General features: G+C 54.7%; 1 protein-coding gene across 3 annotated transcripts; it reads right to left on the reverse strand.

The window, feature by feature from the left end:
* Positions 1-5,208: 5,208 nt before the first annotated feature.
* ALDH3A1 (aldehyde dehydrogenase 3 family member A1) lies at positions 5,209-13,655 on the reverse strand. Of its 3 annotated transcripts, XM_086358614.1 has the most exons (12): positions 13,374-13,655; positions 12,909-13,038; positions 11,066-11,232; positions 9,258-9,489; positions 8,869-8,954; positions 8,430-8,638; positions 7,763-7,880; positions 7,161-7,302; positions 6,416-6,582; positions 5,914-6,013; positions 5,441-5,571; positions 5,209-5,355 (listed from the first exon to the last, which is right to left on the reverse strand). In XM_086358614.1, the coding sequence occupies exons 3-12, from the start codon at positions 11,225-11,227 to the stop codon at positions 5,341-5,343; spliced, it is 1,362 nt and encodes a 453-aa protein (XP_086214740.1). In that variant the 5' UTR covers positions 11,228-11,232; positions 12,909-13,038; positions 13,374-13,655; the 3' UTR covers positions 5,209-5,340. The 3 variants fall into 3 exon arrangements, with proteins under 3 accessions (XP_086214740.1, XP_086214739.1, XP_086214741.1); XM_086358613.1 differs by lacking the exons at positions 12,909-13,038; positions 13,374-13,655 and adding an exon at positions 13,068-13,234; XM_086358615.1 differs by lacking the exon at positions 13,374-13,655 and having other exon boundaries at positions 12,909-13,047.
* Between the last annotated feature and the right edge of the window lie 5,476 nt (positions 13,656-19,131).

Consider the following 19,131-nt stretch of genomic DNA (forward strand, 5'->3'; position numbering starts at 1 on the left):
CCTCATGGTCACAAGATGGCTGCACTGTTCCAGGTGACCCATCCAGACACATCACCTTCTCAGACCCTCATCCCTTCTAGTGCTTCTGTTTTCATCAGGGAGGAAGCTGTCCTAGAATCTAACTCCAGTTGACTTCCCTTCACATCCCACTGCCCACACTGAGTGGCATGCCCATCCTCACCCAGTCACTGGCTGGAAAAATACACTTCAGTACTGGCTTCTGCCAGGGGCGCTCAACCCTGGCAGAATATTAGACTCTTCTAGAGAACTTTAAAATATATATATACTTTAAAATTTTGTGTGTATATATATAAATATAACTTTGTAAGTTCTTTCTATATACATATATATATGAATACATACATACATGTAATGTATTAACGCTCAGTTTCCTCTCCAGAACACAGAATCAAAGGCTCTGGATCCTTGACAACGATGTGTGCAGGGAGATGGGTGGCTGGGGGGTGGGCAAGGAGGCACTGGGAGCAGGGGAGCTCTCGGGGCCCTGACCAGGGATGGTGGCCTACCTTTCCTCAGCTCCTAAATGGTTCTCCCTGCCTGCGGGCAGATTCTCTGTTGGGGGCCAGAGTGAGGTACTCCGCCCATGGCAAAGGTCATGAGGAAGGAGGCTCGGCATACGCAAAGGCAAAGGCGGGATCGAGCCTCAGGAGTCCCCCTGGAAATCCTCGAGCATCTACCCCCGTAACCAGAGCCTGCCTACTTTACTACTTTGTGCTCACCTACACCTCTGACTTTACGGGGGGCTGTCCCCCACCACCTCTTTCAGAGAAGGAGTTAACTTAGAGTTCCAGTTAATAAAAACTTCTGGGCGTGACAAGAGTGTTTTAACCTACAAACTCCTCTGAAGGTTCTCTAGCCTGCCTGACAGGCTTGTCCGGCCACATGTGATCGCTCACAGCCTCCCAACCGTGAGAGGCACGAGATGCTTTAAACCTTCTAAAAACAGGTTCCTTAGAAAAGTTAGAAAACTATTAGTATAAGTATAATGGGCTGATTAGAAATTGTATTGGTGAAGGGTTTTTCATTTGTTGAGCCAATGTTTGTTGCTAAGTCTCCATATCCCCTGCCCTTACACACATTAATGAATATATAGAAGAAATAAGTATTAACCTTTGATATTAATCATGTTAGACCTTAGGCTAAGTAAATTCTTTCCTTAACTGAAACCCACTACACCCTCACCCTATAGGAATGTAACTTTATTTGGGTGGCGTCTGTTTTAAGAATAATCACCCCTGGAGAAATAAGTGTCCTGGTTGACTGACCGCTGTCACAAGGAGAGGGTCATAATTTGTTAGCAGGCCCCCTGGCCAGAAGATGATGTAACACCCCTAAGACCTCTGTATACATTTGTATGAAGCACCTGACTTTAATAAAAGTCAGGACTGCTGTCCCCACGTGACTTTTGTATAACATCTCAGTGTATAAAAACAGACTCTGGAAAATAAAGAATTGGGATCAGTTTCTCGAAATACTGGTCTCCCCATGTCGCTCTCTCTCTCACTCTGGCTGAGTCTCCATCTGGAGCGCAGAACCCACCATGGTTACTAATTATGCCTGGGCTTCTAAGATCCGACCGGGGAGGCCTCAGTGTCTCCTCTCCTTCGGGAGAACGGAAGGACGCCTGTGGCCTACGTAAGTGGTGCAAACTTCTTGTCTTGAAGTTTTATTGGTCTCCCGCGTAAACCAAGCCACTCAGCCTCTTTTCTCCACTGAATTTTCCTACTGAGCTATCCTTATTCTATTACTCTTTATATCTTTAATTAATATCTAATTGAAGCTATTGTATCCTGACCCTCGCTGACGCCGTCCCCGCTTCGAATACCCTGGATCAGCTGGGGCTGGACCCCGGCAATTCTCCATCATCTGCAAGGCACCACCCGTCTTCCAGGTGCTTTTACAGGTGTCTGTTTATTCCTGTGCTTATTGTCTGGTCCATACAAGTGGCAAACACTTGCTGCCCAATATCGATGCTCCTGGGCTTCCTTCGTGGCTCAGTGGTAAAGAATCTGTCTCCCAATGCAGGAGACTTTGGTTAAATCCCTGGGTGGAGAAGACCCCCTGAAGATGGTAATGGTAACTGACTCCAGTATTCTGGCCTGGGAAACCCCATGGACAGAGGAGCCTGGCGAGCTACAGTCCTTGGGGTCACAAAGGGTTAGACATGACTGAACAACAACAGCGATGCTCCTCCTTCCGCTGGGAGAGGGGTGCTGCGAGACGGGATGTGAGTGGAGGTGACCCGTGTGTGAGCCTCTGCATCTGTACCCCCGCCTCAGTGAACCCCCAAGGCCTGCTCTGAACAGGAGACCACCGTTAGCAGGGGCGGGGGGGAAGTTCCAGGAACAGAGCCCTGCCAGCCTCCCGTGGCATTCACCACGGCCACTCTGAGGTCAGCCTGTTCCTGCAGCTATCAACCCCTTCCTAAGTCACCCCAGTCAAACAAACCTCCTGAGAAGCACAGACCCTGTGTTTTTTCCACAATGTCCCCAGTACCCAGGACTGTCCACTCAAAAAATTGCTGGTTTTTTTTTTTTTTTTTTCTCTCTCTCTTGTGGTTAAGACTCTGCACTTCCAATGCAGGGGGCATGGGTTTGATCCCCGGTCCAAGAATTAAGATCCCACAGGCAGTGAGGCATGGCCAAAAAAGTAAAAAATAATTTTAAAAAATTTTGCTGAAGCAACAAATGAGTGGAGGAAATCTCCCCTCTGTTTTATAACAACAGCAAAAGAAGAGACTGTGACCACAGCAGACTGCTTGCTTGTTTTCTGTCTGAGAGTCTAAATACTAGGAGCACCAAAGAGTGGAACCAAAGGGTGCTTTGCCAAGGTTTCAGCTGCCCAGCTAAGAACCGGGATGTCAAGGTGCCCTCCGTGCCCTCTGTCCAGTGTGATGGGGGTTGTGAGGAGCCACCCAGAATGTCACCCCCTCTCACCGGTGACCTGTGAGTTGGGATGGTTCTTGGTCATTTACATTTTAGATGATGGCAATTGTTTGGAAAGGCTGAATCAATTGTACAAATATTTTTTCAGCGCATTCCTTAATCCAGGAAAAAAAACACAGTAGAGGGGATCACGATAGTGAGATTTGAGTTTAAATCTAATTAGGAAATAGGGTTAGTCCAGGTTAGTCCTGTTGGTCAGGTTTAGGACATCACAATACAACAGCTTAGACTGTTAGTCTTGTAACAGAGGTGGTGAGTGGGAAGAGGAGGAGGAGGGAGAAGAGGGCGACGGTGACTTTTCCCAGAGCACAGAGAACGATGCAGATCAGGTGTTTGGAGACCCTGAACCATCTCCTCTCCAAGCTGCATGTTTCCAGCTCTCTCGACACTGTCTTAGCCAAGGGTTTTGAGGACACATCCCTGCAGGTGACACTTCCGTGGTGTCAGGGAGGAGACAGGGAGATGCAGACCCTGTGAATGGTGCCGTGAGACCAGGCTACACCCCTTCCGAGTCTGGGCTTCCTCCTCTGTGGAGGGTGTACAGAGCTGCTGGTGGTGGGGGCTGGGTGGGGAGGATGCTGTCTGTTAATTCGGCTTAAACCGTACTGGATGCGGGAGTCTGGAGCTCAGGGCCAGGGGGCCGGAGACTTTAATTTGGGAGGAGAAGCTGGGGAGGTGGGGGCACTGAAGTGTGGGGTCCTGGGAAACCAGAGTGAGGGGGAGAATGCTGGAAGGAGGGATGTCCTGGCAGGGGGCTGCCATGGGGACGAAGTGTTTTTGGGCAGAGAGCAGGCAATGGTTCAGCCGATGATGGTTCAGCCGGGTGGGGGGTGGAGGGTAGGAGAGTGGGGACGGGGCAGTGACTCAGGGAAGTGATCTGGGGAAGACTTTGTTTTTGTTTTCAGTCAGTTATTTGGATATTTGCAAAATAAGTAACAGGAACACACAGAACATCCAGTGACCCCGTCCTCTCCCCTGTCCTCCTGGAATGGATGAGGTAACAGCCAGTGGCCAGGATTGGCTTGTCTCCCCCGCGGTCCCCTCACCCGCCGGCCTGACTGATGCCCTGCTTCCCACGGTCCTCACTGGACCCTGAACCGGGTCCTCAGGCCCCTCAGGCCAGACCCCGGCCCAGAAGCTACTGCACAGTGGGGTCCCAGTGCTGCCCCAGCTCCCCGTCCTCCCACCCCAGAGGCAGCACGCTGGAGTCACCCAGGGGGGTCACGTGGACCATCCACCAAGGGTCTCACCCAGGGACCCCTGCCCCCACCTCCTTCGTCCCCACTCTGCTAGACTCCCTGAAATGGAGCTGACATCCCCAAGTTCCAGGGCCCTGGGGCTAAAGGGAAGCTCTGAGGAGAACTTTGCTTCTCCTCAGCTGACAGTGAGGTGGGACTGGAGAGGGTGTGGGGGGGGGATGGGGGATGGGGGGTAGGGGAAGGGGGGTGGAGGTGGGGTGGGACTGGAGAGGGCGGGGGGGGGATGGGGGGGTAGGGGAAGGGGGGTGGAGGTGGGGTGGGACTGGAGAGGGCGGGGGGGGATGGGGGGTGGGGGAAGGGGGGTGGAGGTGGGGTGGGACTGGAGCGGGTGGGGGGGATGGGGGGGTAGGGGAAGGGGGGTGGAGGTGGGGTGGGACTGGAGAGGGCGGGGGGGGATGGGGGGTGTGGGGGAAGGGGGGTGGAGGTGGGGTGGGACTGGAGAGGGTGGGGGGGATGGGGGGATGGGGGGGTAGGGGAAGGGGGGTGGAGGTGGGGTGGGACTGGAGAGGGCGGGGGGGGGGATGGGGGGATGGGGGGGTAGGGGAAGGGGGGTGGAGGTGGGGTGGGACTGGAGAGGGCGGGGGGGGATGGGGGATGGGGGAAGGGGGGTGGAGGTGGGGTGGGACTGGAGAGGGCGGGGGGGGATGGGGGGATGGGGGAAGGGGGGTGGAGGTGGGGTGGGACTGGAGAGGGCAGGGGGGGGATGGGGGGTAGGGGAAGGGGGGTGGAGGTGGGGTGGGACTGGAGAGGGTCGGGGGGGATGAGGGGATGGGGGTGGGGGAAGGGGGGTGGAGGTGGGGTGGGACTGGAGAGGGTGGGGGTTGTAGGGGTGGGGGCTGGGGGGTTGAGGTGGGGTGGGACTGGAGAGGGCGGGGGCGGGGTGGGACTGGAGAGGGTGGGGGTTGTGGGGGTGGGGGCTGGGGGGTGGAGGTGGGGTGGGACTGCAGAGGGTGGGGGCGGGGTGCAGAGACTCGCAGTCCGGGGCTGGTCCGAAGCTTTATTGCTCTATGTTTAGTGTAGCGTGGGGGCGGGGCTGGGTGGGAAGGATGCACTTGAGCAGCGGGGCACCAGGGGAGCCCTCCAAGGGTGCAGTACGGTGAGGCCAGGGCACCGCTTCAGTGACGAGGCATCTGTTGGGGACACGAAGGGCAGTGAGGCCCTTGTCTGGCCGGCGGCTCCCCAACCCCACCCCCGTCCCCACCTCCCACTTCTCACCTTGGCCGGGCTCGGCGGGTATCTGGCTTTGAGGGTCTCTTCGTTCAGCAGAGGCCTCACCAGGCAGGAGCGGCGGTGCGAGAAGGTCTCGAAGCTCTTCCTGCCGTGGTAGGACCCCATGCCGCTGTCCCCTGCGGGGGCACCGGCTCAGTGTAGCCCGAGACTCTGATGCTCCTCCTGTGCCCCTTCTCCCATTTGCCCACCCTGGCCAATCCCCGATTCCGCCTGGGCCAATCCCTGACCTGGGGTGTCTGCCGCGGTGCCCACAGCCCTGGGCCTGAAGAGTCTCACCCCAACCGGCCACTAAGAGAGGCTCTGTGGCCTCTCTCAGGGCCCAGGTGAGAGTCTCGAGGTTCAATGTGGCTTTTGGGTGTGCTGGCAAAGGAGGGGTTGGGGGAGTCTGAGACTCAGCCCAGGGATGGGGGACACCCGGGGGTGGGGCAGCAGGCAGCAAGCTCAGCCCCCAGACTCACCCACACCCCCGTAGGGCAGCGAGTGCACGGTGATGTGGACAACGACGTCGTTGGCTGTCACCCCGCCGCTGGAGGTCTCCGCGATCATCTTCTTAATCACCTGCAATAGCCCCCTGGCCTCAGTCTCCACCCAGGACCCCCCAGCCCTCCCCACCTGTGCAAGTCCAGGAGCTGCAAGGATGTGAGCTAGTGGAGGCCGAGCCCCAGCCTGAGGCCGCTCCCCCTGCCCCCAGAGTCCCAGGCTGGGTCCCCCACTCTCCCCATGGGGATTTGTGCTAAGATGGGAAGAGCAGTAGTTCCCACAACACCGAGAATAGCACCAAGCGGGTCAGCATCTCAGTCAGTGTTCTGTCCGGACTTCAGAGATGAGGGGAAAGGGACTCAGGAAGGTTAGGGGACATCGCACAGCAGGGAGTATGGGGCTGGAATCTGTTCCCTGGGTCTGCGTTTGCAGGGGTGCTGAGCTGGGTTCCCAGGACCCTGGGGAGGGTGCCTGGCCCACCTTGTCGTTCGGTGAGAAGACGTAGAGCGCCAGGGGCTTCTCGCGCTGGGTGATGAACTGGATGGCCTCCTCCAGGCTGCGCACACACATGATGGGCAGGACGGGCCCGAAGACCTCCTCCTGCATCACCGGGGACTGGGGGTCCACGTCCGTAAGGATGGTGGGGGCTAGGCAGGGAGAGGCCAGCGTCAGCCGGCGCCCGGACCCACCCAGGCACGTGGCCTTCTCTCCCAGCCCTTTATAGACGAGGTCCCCGGGCTCCGCGAGGGGCAGGAGGAGGCCCTCCAGCTGGGCTCCACCCTGGAGGGTCATGGGGAGGACAATGGCATAACCAGTATGGGGGTCCCTGGGGGCCCCACTTCAGGCCGCATGAGCCCTGCTGGAGCTCCTCAGCCTCCTGGCAAACTGGGGGCCAACTGGGCCCCCATCTGCTGACCCCCGAGCCCAGGCAGGAGGCCCCTCCCGCTTGGCACACCTGGGGCTCCCATGGTCTCTGCCGCTAGCACCCTCTGCTGAAGCTACTTGGATGGAGCGGAGGTGGGGCTCCTTTAGGCCTTGGGGGTAGGGAGCTAAGGTCTGAGGAGGGGCCTCCCAGGTGGCGCCCAGCTCCTGCCCATGGAGAGGCCTGGAGTCAACCCGGGCCATGGGTGAAAGCAGCTATATTATATGCACCGCAGGGCTTCGCCTGCCCCTCGAGGGTCTGTGCCCATTTCCACCAGCCCTTCCGGAGGGCTGGCACACGCACCGATGTAGCGGGTGGTCGCGTCCCCGGTGCCTCCGTAGGCGACCTTCTGGCCCTCCAGCAGGCCCATCACCCTCTGGAAGTGCCGGGAGTTGATGATTCTCCCGTAGTCCCTGGACTTCTTGGCGTCCTCCCCGTAGAACTCCTGAGGAGGTGGCAGGCTCCAGGTGAGGACTGGATGCTCATCGTGGCCACAGGCTACAAGGCCATAGCAACTCCAAACTGGGAGTATGTGGGCACTGCCTGGTGGAGCGGTGCCACTAAAAACTGCGGGGCTGCCACACCCCTGCTGCCCACCGCCTTCCCCAGGGCATGAAGTGCTGTTGTTTGAAAGAAATACATGCAGGGCGTCTGGACATCACATTGGGCCCAAACATGTGTCCACAGCACGGAGGACGGAGGGGACACGCCACATGAGCAGTGACTGCCTCTGGGGGTGGGATTCCAGGTAGAGCTCTTTTCCTTCTCTGTGCTTTTTAATCTTTTCCAAATTACAGTACGTGTGGACTACTTGCATGATCAGAAAAAAAATTCAGTCTTTTCGTTAGTCCACGCCCATGTCACTGCCTGGCAGCCCGTCACCCACCCCCGGTGCCAGCACTCACTTTCAGGGACTTTTTGAGCTTCTCCACGACTTGGCTCTGGATAGAGGGGTCACACAGGATGTAGTCGGGGGCCACGCAGGTCTGGCCACTGTTCATGAACTTTCCCCAGGCGATGCGTCTGTGAGAACGCCAGGTTACAGGGCATTCTGCCAGCCGTGGGGAGGTGGGAGGGGGCTCCCCGGGAATAAGCCTCTGGCCCGGTTGGCCCAGGGTCAGGCTGTAAGAGGCTGAGCTGTGAACTGTCCATGGGAATGGGGGGGCATGCCTCGGTGCCCCACTGGCTTCCAGATTCCTGCCAGAGCACACTCATGACCCTGGACGTGATCCCTGGGCCTGCAGTGACCTCATCACCGACTGGCAGGAGGATGTCTGGGGCAGGGGGTCTGGGGTGGGTGGCCTTTGTACCCCTCTTTCAATAGCCTTGAGCCCTGCACGGCCAGGTGTCACCTGCTCAGGGTCCCCACGTCCCAGAAGGCCAGGCATGCAGGGTGTGAAGCGGGGTAGGGCTCTGGCTCGACGCCCCCACCCCTGCAGGAAGTCTTTCCCGAACTCTCTCTGTGAACATGGTGCCCCCACCCCAGCTCCTGCCAGGACCGCAGGTGTTGGTGTCATGTTGGTGTCACTTGGGGTGCCCTGCTGTCCGCCTACGTTGGGGGCAGCCTCTCACCTGCAGGCAATGTCCAGGTCGCAGTCCTTGTCCACATAGCAGGGGTTCTTGCCCCCTAGCTCCAATGTGACGGGGGTCAGGTGCTTGGCCGCAGCCATCATGACGACCCTGCCCACCCCGGTGCTCCCGGTGAACAGGATGTGGTCGAATCTCTCCTTGAGCACCTCCGTGGTCTCAGCGACACCCCCGTTGATCACAGGGTACAGATCCTGCCAAGCAAGGACGGAGGCGAGGCTCAGACATGGCCACAGCCCCCTCCCCACCTGCCCAGGCAGCCAACACCAAGCAGACGCCCTCTCCTGGCTCGGGGGTCCATTCTCCTCACCAAGCTGTCCTCACCCCACCCGTGGCTCGGCCTGTGGCTGCAAGAATTCACTATTTCCCCACCCCAAAGACCTGGCCGGGCCTTAGTTCTCAGTGTGCCGGGGGAGCCCATCACCTGGTCCAGGTACTGGGGGAGGATGGTGGCCAGCAGGCTTGCCGTGTTCTCACTCAGCTCCGACGGCTTCAGGACCACCGCATTCCCTGCAGAGCACAGAGAGTCAGGACTGCACCTGGACCACCCCACACTCTGTCCTCCAAGGGACCCAGGACACATGGCGGGAGGCAGGGCTGCATGGACATCCGAACCTGGCTGGGCCTTGGGCACTCAGAGGCCTGGCTGAATACTCTGGTCCTTGCAGCCTCCCAAGAGAACTAGCTCCATCAAACCTCTCCTTGACCGCAGGCCCCATCTTTGCCCAGTCCTCAGCACCCCAGACCCCTTCCTCTGCAGTGAAGGATGGGGACCCCTCATGGCTCCCTGACCTGGAGCAGGGCCCACAGTACCTGCAGCGATGGCGCCCACCATGGGCTGGATGGTCAGGTTGAAGGGGTAGTTCCAGCTCCCGATGATTAGGACCACGCCCAGGGGCTCCGAGTGGATGTAGGCCTCATCCTGCTGGGTGTGGGGGGTCTTCTCCACAGGCTCGTCAGCAGCCCACTCAGGGAGTTTCCTGATCATGTAGTCGATCTCCTCCAGGACATACACAATCTCCTCGTAGTAGGCGGTCCATTCATTCTAGAGAGAGGGTTCAGTGAGGTTCACCCCAGGGTGAGGGCCGTGCAGTGGGGGCTCTGAGCAGAGACCCCAAGGCCCGTGGTGGTCCTGCTTCCCAGCTCTGTGACCCCAAGTGAGCTTCCTACCCTCAGTCTCCAGATCTGCAAAATGGGAGCAAGACAGGACCTTATGCTCCAGGTGGGCCCATTTAGAACTTGACTTGTTCAGCTGCAAGGGAGCCGTTTACTGCAGAATCCCCAGCCCAGAGCACCCGCCAAGAAGGCACAGGGGGTGGGACTGAGAATTAACCTTTGGGTGGTGAGCTGCAAGGACCCCTTTCTGCAAGTGCTGGGGGCTCAGACAGGTTGGACATGTTGAGTTCAAGGTGCCCAAGGGGACCTCAGACCTGATTTGAGGGTCCCTAGTGAGTCAGGGAGTGCTTCCCTGGTGGCAATGGTAAAGATTCCGCCTGCCAATGCAGGAGACACGGGCTCGATCCCTGGGTCGGGAAGATCCCCTGGAGAAGGAAATGGCAACACACTCCGCTATGCTTGCCTGAGAAATCTCATGGAAGGGGAGCCTAGTGGACTACAGGGCATGGGGGTCCCAAAGAGTCTAACATGACTTAGTGACTAAACAACAAGTAAGTCCAGGGGAACAGAGCTGAAGGGTGTCCAGGAAGGCTTATAGATGAAAATAAGACTTGAACCCAGGACAGAACCCTAAGAAGACCACCTTGAGAAAGTGGCTACAAGAAATATGCGACCAAAGAGAGTCAGGAGGAAATCCAGGAGACCCTCAAGCCAGGAGAGGAGGGACTGGGCAGCCCATGGCAGGGCGTGGGGTGGGGAGGAAGCCAGTGTGCAGGGTGAGGAGAGAGGGAGTACAGAAGGTGTAATAAACAGCTCTCTCTCGAACTGTGATTGTGCAGAGCAAGATGGAAGTTGTGAAGTCAACCACTTGGATTTTCTTGCCTTTGGTTTTTGTCTTAAGGTTAGAAATCTTGAGAGAGTAAAAAAAAAAAAAAACAAAAAAAACAGTAGCAAAGGGCCAGGAAGCAGAAGGCTTGTAGACTCCAGCCTCTCTGCTCCCCTCCGAGGCAAGACGGGAGGGTGGAAGCAGGTCCAGGTGACTTGGGGGCAGTGAGGGGAAGGGGCTGAGAATTTGGAGGGGTCTGGTTTTGCTCAGAGAGAGGAAAAGATGGGGAGGGAGGGCAGACCCCAGCAGAGTGGCCAGACTGGGCTGTTTCTTGGTATGGAGAACCCAGGGCTCCGCGTGGGCTGAGAGATGGAGGAAAGAGAGGCCAGAGGGGTGTCGTGTTAGCAGGAGATAGTTAACGTGCGCTGGGCTGGGTGGAGAAGGGAGTGAAGCCAGGAGCGGGGATGACAGACGGTGGAAAAGAGCCTCTGGCCCTGTGCAGGGCACGTGGACCTGGGGCGCCTCGCGCGCAGGGAGAGGAGGGCGCGCAGAGGCGCGCAGTGCTTGGGGGACTAAGTGGCTTCTCTGTTAAGGGGTGGAGCAGTCCGCCCCCGCCCCCGCGCGCAGCGGACATCCTGGGCGCACGCAGTCCGCGCCTCCGGTGGTCCGGCTGGCGCACCTTGTGGAGGTCCGCAGCCAGCGCGCCCACGAGGTCCTTCTCTCGTTCGCGGATCAGGCGCCGCAGCCCCTCCAGCTGCTGGACGCGGAACTGGAGCGGGCGCGTCCGTCCCGAGTTGAAGGCGGCTCTGGCCCGCTGCACCACCTCGCTGATTGCGCTCATGGTACCTGGGAATGGAGAGCTCCTTGCAGGCATAGAGGAGAGCGCCCTCCCGCCGGGCACTGAGACCTGGGGTCCCCAGGGCAACACCCACCTTTGCTGCTGATTTTATAGGATGAAGATCTCCCTGGGGTCACTGGGAAGTGGCACCCTTTTGCCTTTTCAGCTCCCTAACCCCGCAGTCTGGACTGTCCTGGTTGGCAGGCTACCCCTGCCCACCAGCAGATGACGGACCCTCACAATGGGGACCCAGCAGCAGTGACCCAGAGTCCTAAGGTTGTCTACACTTGCTCACTGTGGGGTCTTGGCAGTGTGCTGGGGGTAGGCCCTTCTTGGCACCTCTCAAGCCCCACGCCCACCTCTATCTCTGTGCAGAGCTGTTGACACTCCCAGGCAAACCCTCCAAGTGCTCTCCAGGCACACCCGACAAGGCCCGTCTCCAGATCAGATTAAAGGACTCAGGTGGTGACTCCACACCCACACTGAGTAAACTCAGCATCAGGACACACACCCCACCTTCTGACTGAGCCTCATTCTCAAAAGCACTGGTGGCTTGTCCCCAGACAGACCCAGGCTGGCTGGGTCTTTGAACTGTCAGCCTTGTCCCGGGCACAAGGAGTAAGAAACGAAACAGGCTACAGACAACAGATACACCAGGCATGTGTGCACTTGCAAGAGCCCGTGGGGACAGGCCCTGCGTGGTGATCTTTTGGTAGGGGGGGTGGGAGTTAGGGGGTGGTGGATTAGAGGTGGATTTGCTTTCATTTTTCTGAAGGGCTTCACTTTTCTGCAGCGAATTTGCATTTTCAAAAAATGTTTGTTAATTTGGGGGGAATTCCCTGGCTGTCCAATGGTTAGGGTGCCGAACTTCCACTGCAGGACTGCAGGGGGTGCAGTTTTGATCTCTGGTTGGGGACCTAAGATCCTGCACGTTTGTTTACTTTTTGAATAGGTAATACATGCTCATGGTAGGAAATGTAAAAGATACAGAAAGGACACAGAGAAAAGTTAAGTGTCCTTCCTTCCTCTCCCCCAGTAGTTCCTGTTATCCTCCCAGAGGTGCCCACCCACTTTCAGACACAATGTGATCTCTGACAGCAGAAAAAACACAGTAAGGCTATTTCCACTTAAAAAAAAAAAAAAAAGACATTATATGGGGCTTCCCAGGTGGCCCTCATGGTAAAGAACCCATCTGCCAATGTAGGAGATATAAGAGATGCAGGTTCAATCCCTAAGTAGGAAAGATCCCCTGGAGAAGGACATGGCAACCCACTCCAGTATTCTTGCCTGGAGAATCCCATGGACAGAGGAGCCTGGTAGGCTACAGTCCATAGGGTCACAAAGAGTCCGACATGACTAAAGCGACTTAGCACTGCACCACATATACACAATACATATAGTATATGTGCATGTATTATTATACACAGTATATATATACCATGGCTTCGCCTGAGCCACCATGTCCGCAGAGGTCAGCATCCCCTTTGAGCCTCATAGATATCCTCACTCTGAAGGAGTGCCCACGAAGAGGAGCTGCTATAGTCCACATTACCGATGAGGAAAGTGAAGCTGAGAGACATTAAATGCTCTCTCTACGGGACTCTTCTGTCTCCGGGTGACTGAATCAAGCCTCCTCACCCAGTGTCCCCAGGTCCCCCTGCTCCGAGGGCCCCAGGAGCCCCACCTCCCTGGAGCTGCCAGACGTGAGCTTCAGACCTTCGGCACACAGCTTAGATGCTCAGAAGATGCTCCTGGGGGTGGGAGGACCAGCTGCAGGGGTGGACCACTCCCCGCCAGGCTGCAGCTAGAGGTCTCTAGAAGAAGAGAAGGGGAAGAGGGTTACCTTCAACACAGGCTCTCCCAGGGATGGAGCTCCAGGAATGGGTGTCAGCTTAGAGGTGATGCATTTAAAGACCCTTCTCCTGGTCCTGGGAGTCCCTCCCCAGGAAGTTTGCGTAACAAGAACAAAACAGCTTTCAAACGTGGGGCGTTGTAATCTGCTCCCAGTTTGGGGGATTAGGGCTAGGCTGTCTGATTTTGTCCAGTTCAGAAATGCAAGAATGTGTCCGCAAGGCTTGGGTGGGGCCTGTCCAATCTTCCAAAGGAGCCTCTGTGTTTGCCCTGGGGCTGTGGATTGATTTAGACTGACCTGACAGCTTCCAGATTTCCCAAGTGCAGGTGCCAGCTGCCGTTCTCCCCACCGCCCTGGTTACATAAGGGCAGGGGGCGGGGGGCAGGGTACAGTCGTGGTGAGTGTGCACGCAGCTCCCTGAAGATGCCCCATGGAGGCTAGATTGCCAAGCCTGCGGAGCCACAGGCCGGGACTGTCTGTAGTAGGCCCCACTGTATGTGGGTCTGCCCTCCTGTTGAACAGCAGAGAAGAGGGCCACAAACCAGTACCAACGGCCAGGAGTCTCCCGAGTGTGGTCACCTGGGGGCCAGAGACGCTTGGGCAGGGAGAGCTCAGGAAGCCCCTTTCCCTAATTACAGGTGTTTGCTGGGTGTCTGCTCAGGGGTGAGGTGGCGGGGTGGAGGCAGGTGTGGAAAATGCATCTGAACACTGCCCACACCTCCCCTGCACACACCTTGGGCTCTGGGCCTCCCACTGGCACTGCCTGCCACCCTCACCCGCCAGCCTCGCCACGTCTGGGGGACCCTGCCTCCCTCCTGGGTTGATTGTCCTGCCCCCTCCCTCCACCTGGAATGCCCCTCCCTGTATTGCTGCCCACCAACCCTCGTCACTGCACTTCTTCCTCTTCCTCTGTTCTTCTCCAGAAGGTATATCAGCCTCTGACAGGCCATTTGTCTACTTATTCTGTTTGCCATCTGTTGGCCACCACCTAGAATTTGCTCTGTTCACTGCTGAGTCCGTGGCACCTAGAACACTGTCTGGCACAAAGTAAATGCTCAATAAGTGAGTGATGTGATGACGTGAACAGAGAGCGTTTCAAAGTAATATGAAACCTGTAGTGGCTGCAAGTGGAGAAAGAAATGGCACCCCACTCCAGTATTCTTGCCTGGAAAATCCTATGGATGGAGGAGCCTGGTAGGCTATAGTCCATGGGGTCGCTAAGAGTCAGACATGACTGAGCAACTTCACTTTCACTTTTCATTTTCATGCATTGGAGAAGGAAATGGCAACCCACTCCAGTATTCTTGCCTGGAGGATCCCAGGGACAGAGGAGCCTGGTGGGCTGCTGTCTATGGGGCTGCACAGAGTTGGACACGACTGAAGCGACTTAGCCGCAGCAGCAATGGCTGCAGGATGCATAAGATGCTGCAGGGCTTCTGATGAAGGTCCTGTGGTGGGTGAGTGGGGAAACAAGAGTCTGAACTGAATGGGAGGTATTTAGGGAAGGAGCAGCAGGGAGGCTTGGAACAGCAAAAGCAGGCACACAGAGGCAGGAACAAAGTTATGTGTCACTGCAGTTATTAATAAGGTGCTATTAACAAAGGAATTGAAACTGTCAGGGGTGCAGATTCTCAAGCCCCCCTGCTCAACAAGATCAGAAGCTCTGGCTGAGGCCCAGCCATTGGTGATGCTATGAAGCCTCCCAAATTTCCAACATCCGCTGGGTCATAGAAAAAGCAAGAGAATTCCAGAAAAACATCTACCTCTGCTTTATTGACAAGAACAACAGAGGATGGGACGGTTGGATGGCATCACTGACTCAATGGACATGAGTCTGAGCAAGCTCCAGGAGTTGGTAATAGACAGGGAAGCCTGGTGTGCTGCAGTCCATGGGGTCGCAAAGAGTCGGACATGACTGAGCAACTGAACTGACTGACTGACTTGGCTTTATTGACTACACCAAAGCCTTTGACTGTGAGGATCACCACAAACTGTGGAAAATTCTTCAAAAGATGGGAATACCAGACCACCACCTGCCTCCTGAGAAATCTGTATGCAGGTCAAGAAGCAACAGTTAGAACTGGACATGGAATAACTCAGACTGGTTCCAAATCGGGAAAGGAGTACATCAAGGCTGTATATTGTCACCCTGCTTATTCAACTTATATGCAGAGTACATCATGAGAAATGCTGGACTGGATGAAGCAAAAGTGGAATCAAGATTGCTGGGAGAAATATCAATAACCTCAGATAGGCAGATGACACCAACCTTATGGCAGAAAGCAAAGAGGAACTGAAGAGCCTCTTGATGAAGTAAAAGAGGAGAGTGAAAAAGCTGGCTTAAAACTCAACATTTAAAAAATGAAGATCATGGCATCTGGTACAATCAGCTCAGATCAGATCAGATCAGTCGCTTAGTTGTGTCCGACTCTTTGCAACCCCATGAATCGCAGCACACCAGGCCTCCCTGTCCATCACCAACTCCCGGAGTTCACTGAGACTCATGTCCATCGAGTCAGTGATGCCATCCAGCCATCTCATCCTCTGTCGTCCCCTTCTCCTCCTGCCCCCAACCCCTCCCAGCATCAGAGTCTTTTCCAATGAGTCAACTCTTCGCATGAGGTGGCCAAAGTACTGGAGTTTCAGCTTTAGCATCATTCCTTCCACAGAAATCCCAGGGCTGATCTCCTTCAGAATGGATTGGTTGGATCTCCTTGCCCCATCACTTCATGACAAATAGATGAGGAAACAATGGAAACAGTGACAAACTTTATTTTCTTGGGCTCCAAAATGACTGCAGATGGTAACTGCAGCCATGAAATTAAAAGACACTTGCTGTTTGGAAGGAAAGCTATGACCAACCTAGACAGCATATTAAAAAGCAGAAACATTACTTTGCCAACAAAGGTCTGTACATATAGTCAAATCTATGGTTTTTCCAGTAGTCATGTATGGATGTGAGAACTGGACCATAAAGAAAGCTGAGCACTGAAGAATTGATGCTTTTGAACTGTGGTGTTGGAGAAGACTTTGGAGAGTCACTGGGACTGCAAGGAGATCCAACCAGTCAATCCTAAAGGAAATCAGTCCTGAATATTCATTGGACGGACCGATGCTGAAGCTGAAACTCCAATCCTTTGGCCACCTGATGTGAAGAACTGACTCATTGGAAAAGACCCTGATACTGGGAAAGACCGAAGGCGGGAGGAGAAGGGAACGACAGAGGATGAGATGGTTGGACGGCATCACCAACTCAATGGACATGAGTTTGAGCAAGCTCCGGGAATTGGTGATGGACAGGGAAGCCTGATGGGTTGCAGTTCACGGGGTTGCAAAGAGTCGGACACGACTGAGTGACTGAACTAAAAAAGGCCTCCCGGTGATTCTGAGGCCTCCAAGGGATTCTGAGGCCTCCAGGTAAAGATGGAGAACCACTGACTCACCAGTGACTGGGAAGAGTTCCCTTTGATCTCTGTGTTTATTCTTTTAAGAAGTTGCTATAAGGAAATCATATTATTTATTGTTTAATACCTGATATATGTTACAGACATATATATATATATATATATGCATTTACAAAACTATATTCTGTGAACTATGTATGTATGTATGTAACTATATTTTGGAACTCCTGGGAAGATTTGTGGTAATGATGTGAATAAGAGAGAGATTTTACATTGGTCCGAGGCACAGAATTCAGTTTACATGTTTCAAGTGGTCAAGAAGCTAGGCTAAGGGCATAAAACCTGAGAAACTGTTCTAAGGGATGAGTACAAGGTCTTTAGAGGCAAACATGAAGTTGCTAGGTGACGGCAGGCATGATATGAGGCATTATTCCAGGGACACACCACAAACTCGAGCTGCCTGTGGTCATCACGGCCACCACTCAGGCAGCAGCCACTTTGTGCTGTGACTGGACACATGAGGTCTCTGATGACAATTCTACAGGAAGGTGTCACCACCACCAGCACCCCCATTTTATAAAGGGGGAGAGGAGGCTCGAAGAACGTTGGTCCAAGTTCTCATCACTCACAGGTGTTGGAACCAGTCTTTGGACCCACCAAAGCCCAGGCTGACTCACCCAGTCCAAGCCGTCTCCCTGGAAGCGATATGCAGCCAAAGCAACCCCAGTGGGAAGTGTCATATCCGTGCCAGTTCCTCGTGGCGGAGCCCTCCTGCCCTCCTTCTGAACATGCTGGTTCTCAGTACACAGCTGGTTCCAACCAACCTGGGGATCTGGTTCCAAGTGACTAGATGGAAAGAGGAAGGGTGCCAGGGAGGAACAGCTGGGAAGATGCCAACCAGCAGGATCAGTTCCCTGTACAGCAGCATCGAAGAGGAGAAGTAAATGTAAATTCAACAAAAGAAGTGTAAGAGTTATACACTGAAAACTGCCACACTTTGTTAAAAAAAATTAAAGATCTAAATAAATGAAATCACAGGTCATGGATCAGAAGATGTAACATTAAGGTGACAATACTCTCCAAATTGATTTATAGAGTCAAAACAATTCCTGTTAAAATCCCAGGTTTTTTTTTTTTGCAGGAATAAAAAAACTGACTTTAAAGTTTGTATGTAAATGCAAGGGACCCAGAATAGACAGAACAATCTTGAAAAAGAAGAACAAAGGTAAAGACTCAATTTCAAAACTATGACAAAGCTGCAGTGATCAAGATGGTGATGCTGCTGGGACTTCCCTGGGGGGTCCAGTGGTTAAGACTCCGAGCTTCCATTGCAGGGGGCACAGGTTTGATCCCTGATCAGGGAACTAGATCCAACATGCTGCATGGTGCAGCCAAAAAAAGAAGATTGTGGTGCTGACATAAAACAAACATTCAGATCAGTGGAGGGGCTTCCCAGGTGGCACTAGTGGTAAAGAATCCACCTGCCAATGCAGGAGACATAAGAGACATGGGTTCCGTCCCTGGGTCAGAAAGATCCCCTGGAGAAGGAAAAGGCAACCCACTCCAATATTCTTGTCTGGAGAATCCTATGGACAGAGGAGCCTGGTGGGCTACAGTCCATGGGACCACAAAGATTCAGAAAGAACTGAAGCAACTTAGCACGCACACATAGATCAATGGAACAGAGCTGAGTCCAGAGATAAACTGTTACACATATAGCCAACTGACTTTTGACAAGGCTGCCAAGACAATTCAGCGAGGAGAGAATGGTCTTTCCAACAAATAGCACTGCACAATGGTATATCTACATGCAAAAGGATGAACTTGGACCCTTGCCCCACACCATATGCAAAAATTAACTCAAAATGTATCATCCACCTAAATGTAAGAGCTAAAGCTACAAGAAAGTGTTAGTTGTTCAGTCATGTCCAACTCTTTGGGACTCCATGGGCTGTAGCATACCAGACTCCTCTGTCCATGGAATTCTCCAGGCAAGAATGCTGGAGTAGATTGCCATTCCCTTCTCCAGGGGATCTTCCCGACCCAGGGAGCCAACCTGGGTCTCCCACATTGCAGGCAGATTCTTTACCATCTAAGCCATATTTGCTTTTCATACTACAGGAAAACACAGGAGTAAATCTTCACGTCCTTACGTTAGGCAATGGTTTCTTAGATATACGACCAAAAGCATGAGTGACAAAAAAAAAAAAAAGGTAAGTAGACCACATCAAAAGCTGAAGCGTGGGACTTCCCTGACAGTCCAGTGGTTAAGACCCTGGGCTTCCAGTGCAGCAGAGTCCACTGAGATCCATCTGTGCACCTGCCATATAAACTTCCAGATGCAGTGCAGTGTGGGGCTCACAGACCTAGAGGGCTGATTGCCAGGGCCTGAAGGGAGTGAGGGTGCCAGGGTGCATGGGGCAGGCTGGACTCGGCTTTGCCCAACAGCACTCCATTTCTGACTTGAGGGTTCCCTGCCCCTCCAGTCAGCAGCTGGACACTGAGCCACTAGAGGACACTGGGATTTCAATGACTGTTTACAGGGCCTCTCCTGGGAGCAGCAAGGTGAGTGAGGCTGGCTGCATGTCCAGGAAAATGCAGGAAGGACCTTCTATCCACCCGAGGGCTGAGACTTGGGTCGGAGAAGGTAC

This window comes from Bos grunniens, chromosome 19 (assembly GCF_055505025.1).
Source record: "Bos grunniens cultivar Pamir isolate PY7600 chromosome 19, Bosgru_T2T1.0, whole genome shotgun sequence".
NCBI classification, from domain to species: domain Eukaryota; kingdom Metazoa; phylum Chordata; class Mammalia; order Artiodactyla; family Bovidae; genus Bos; species Bos grunniens.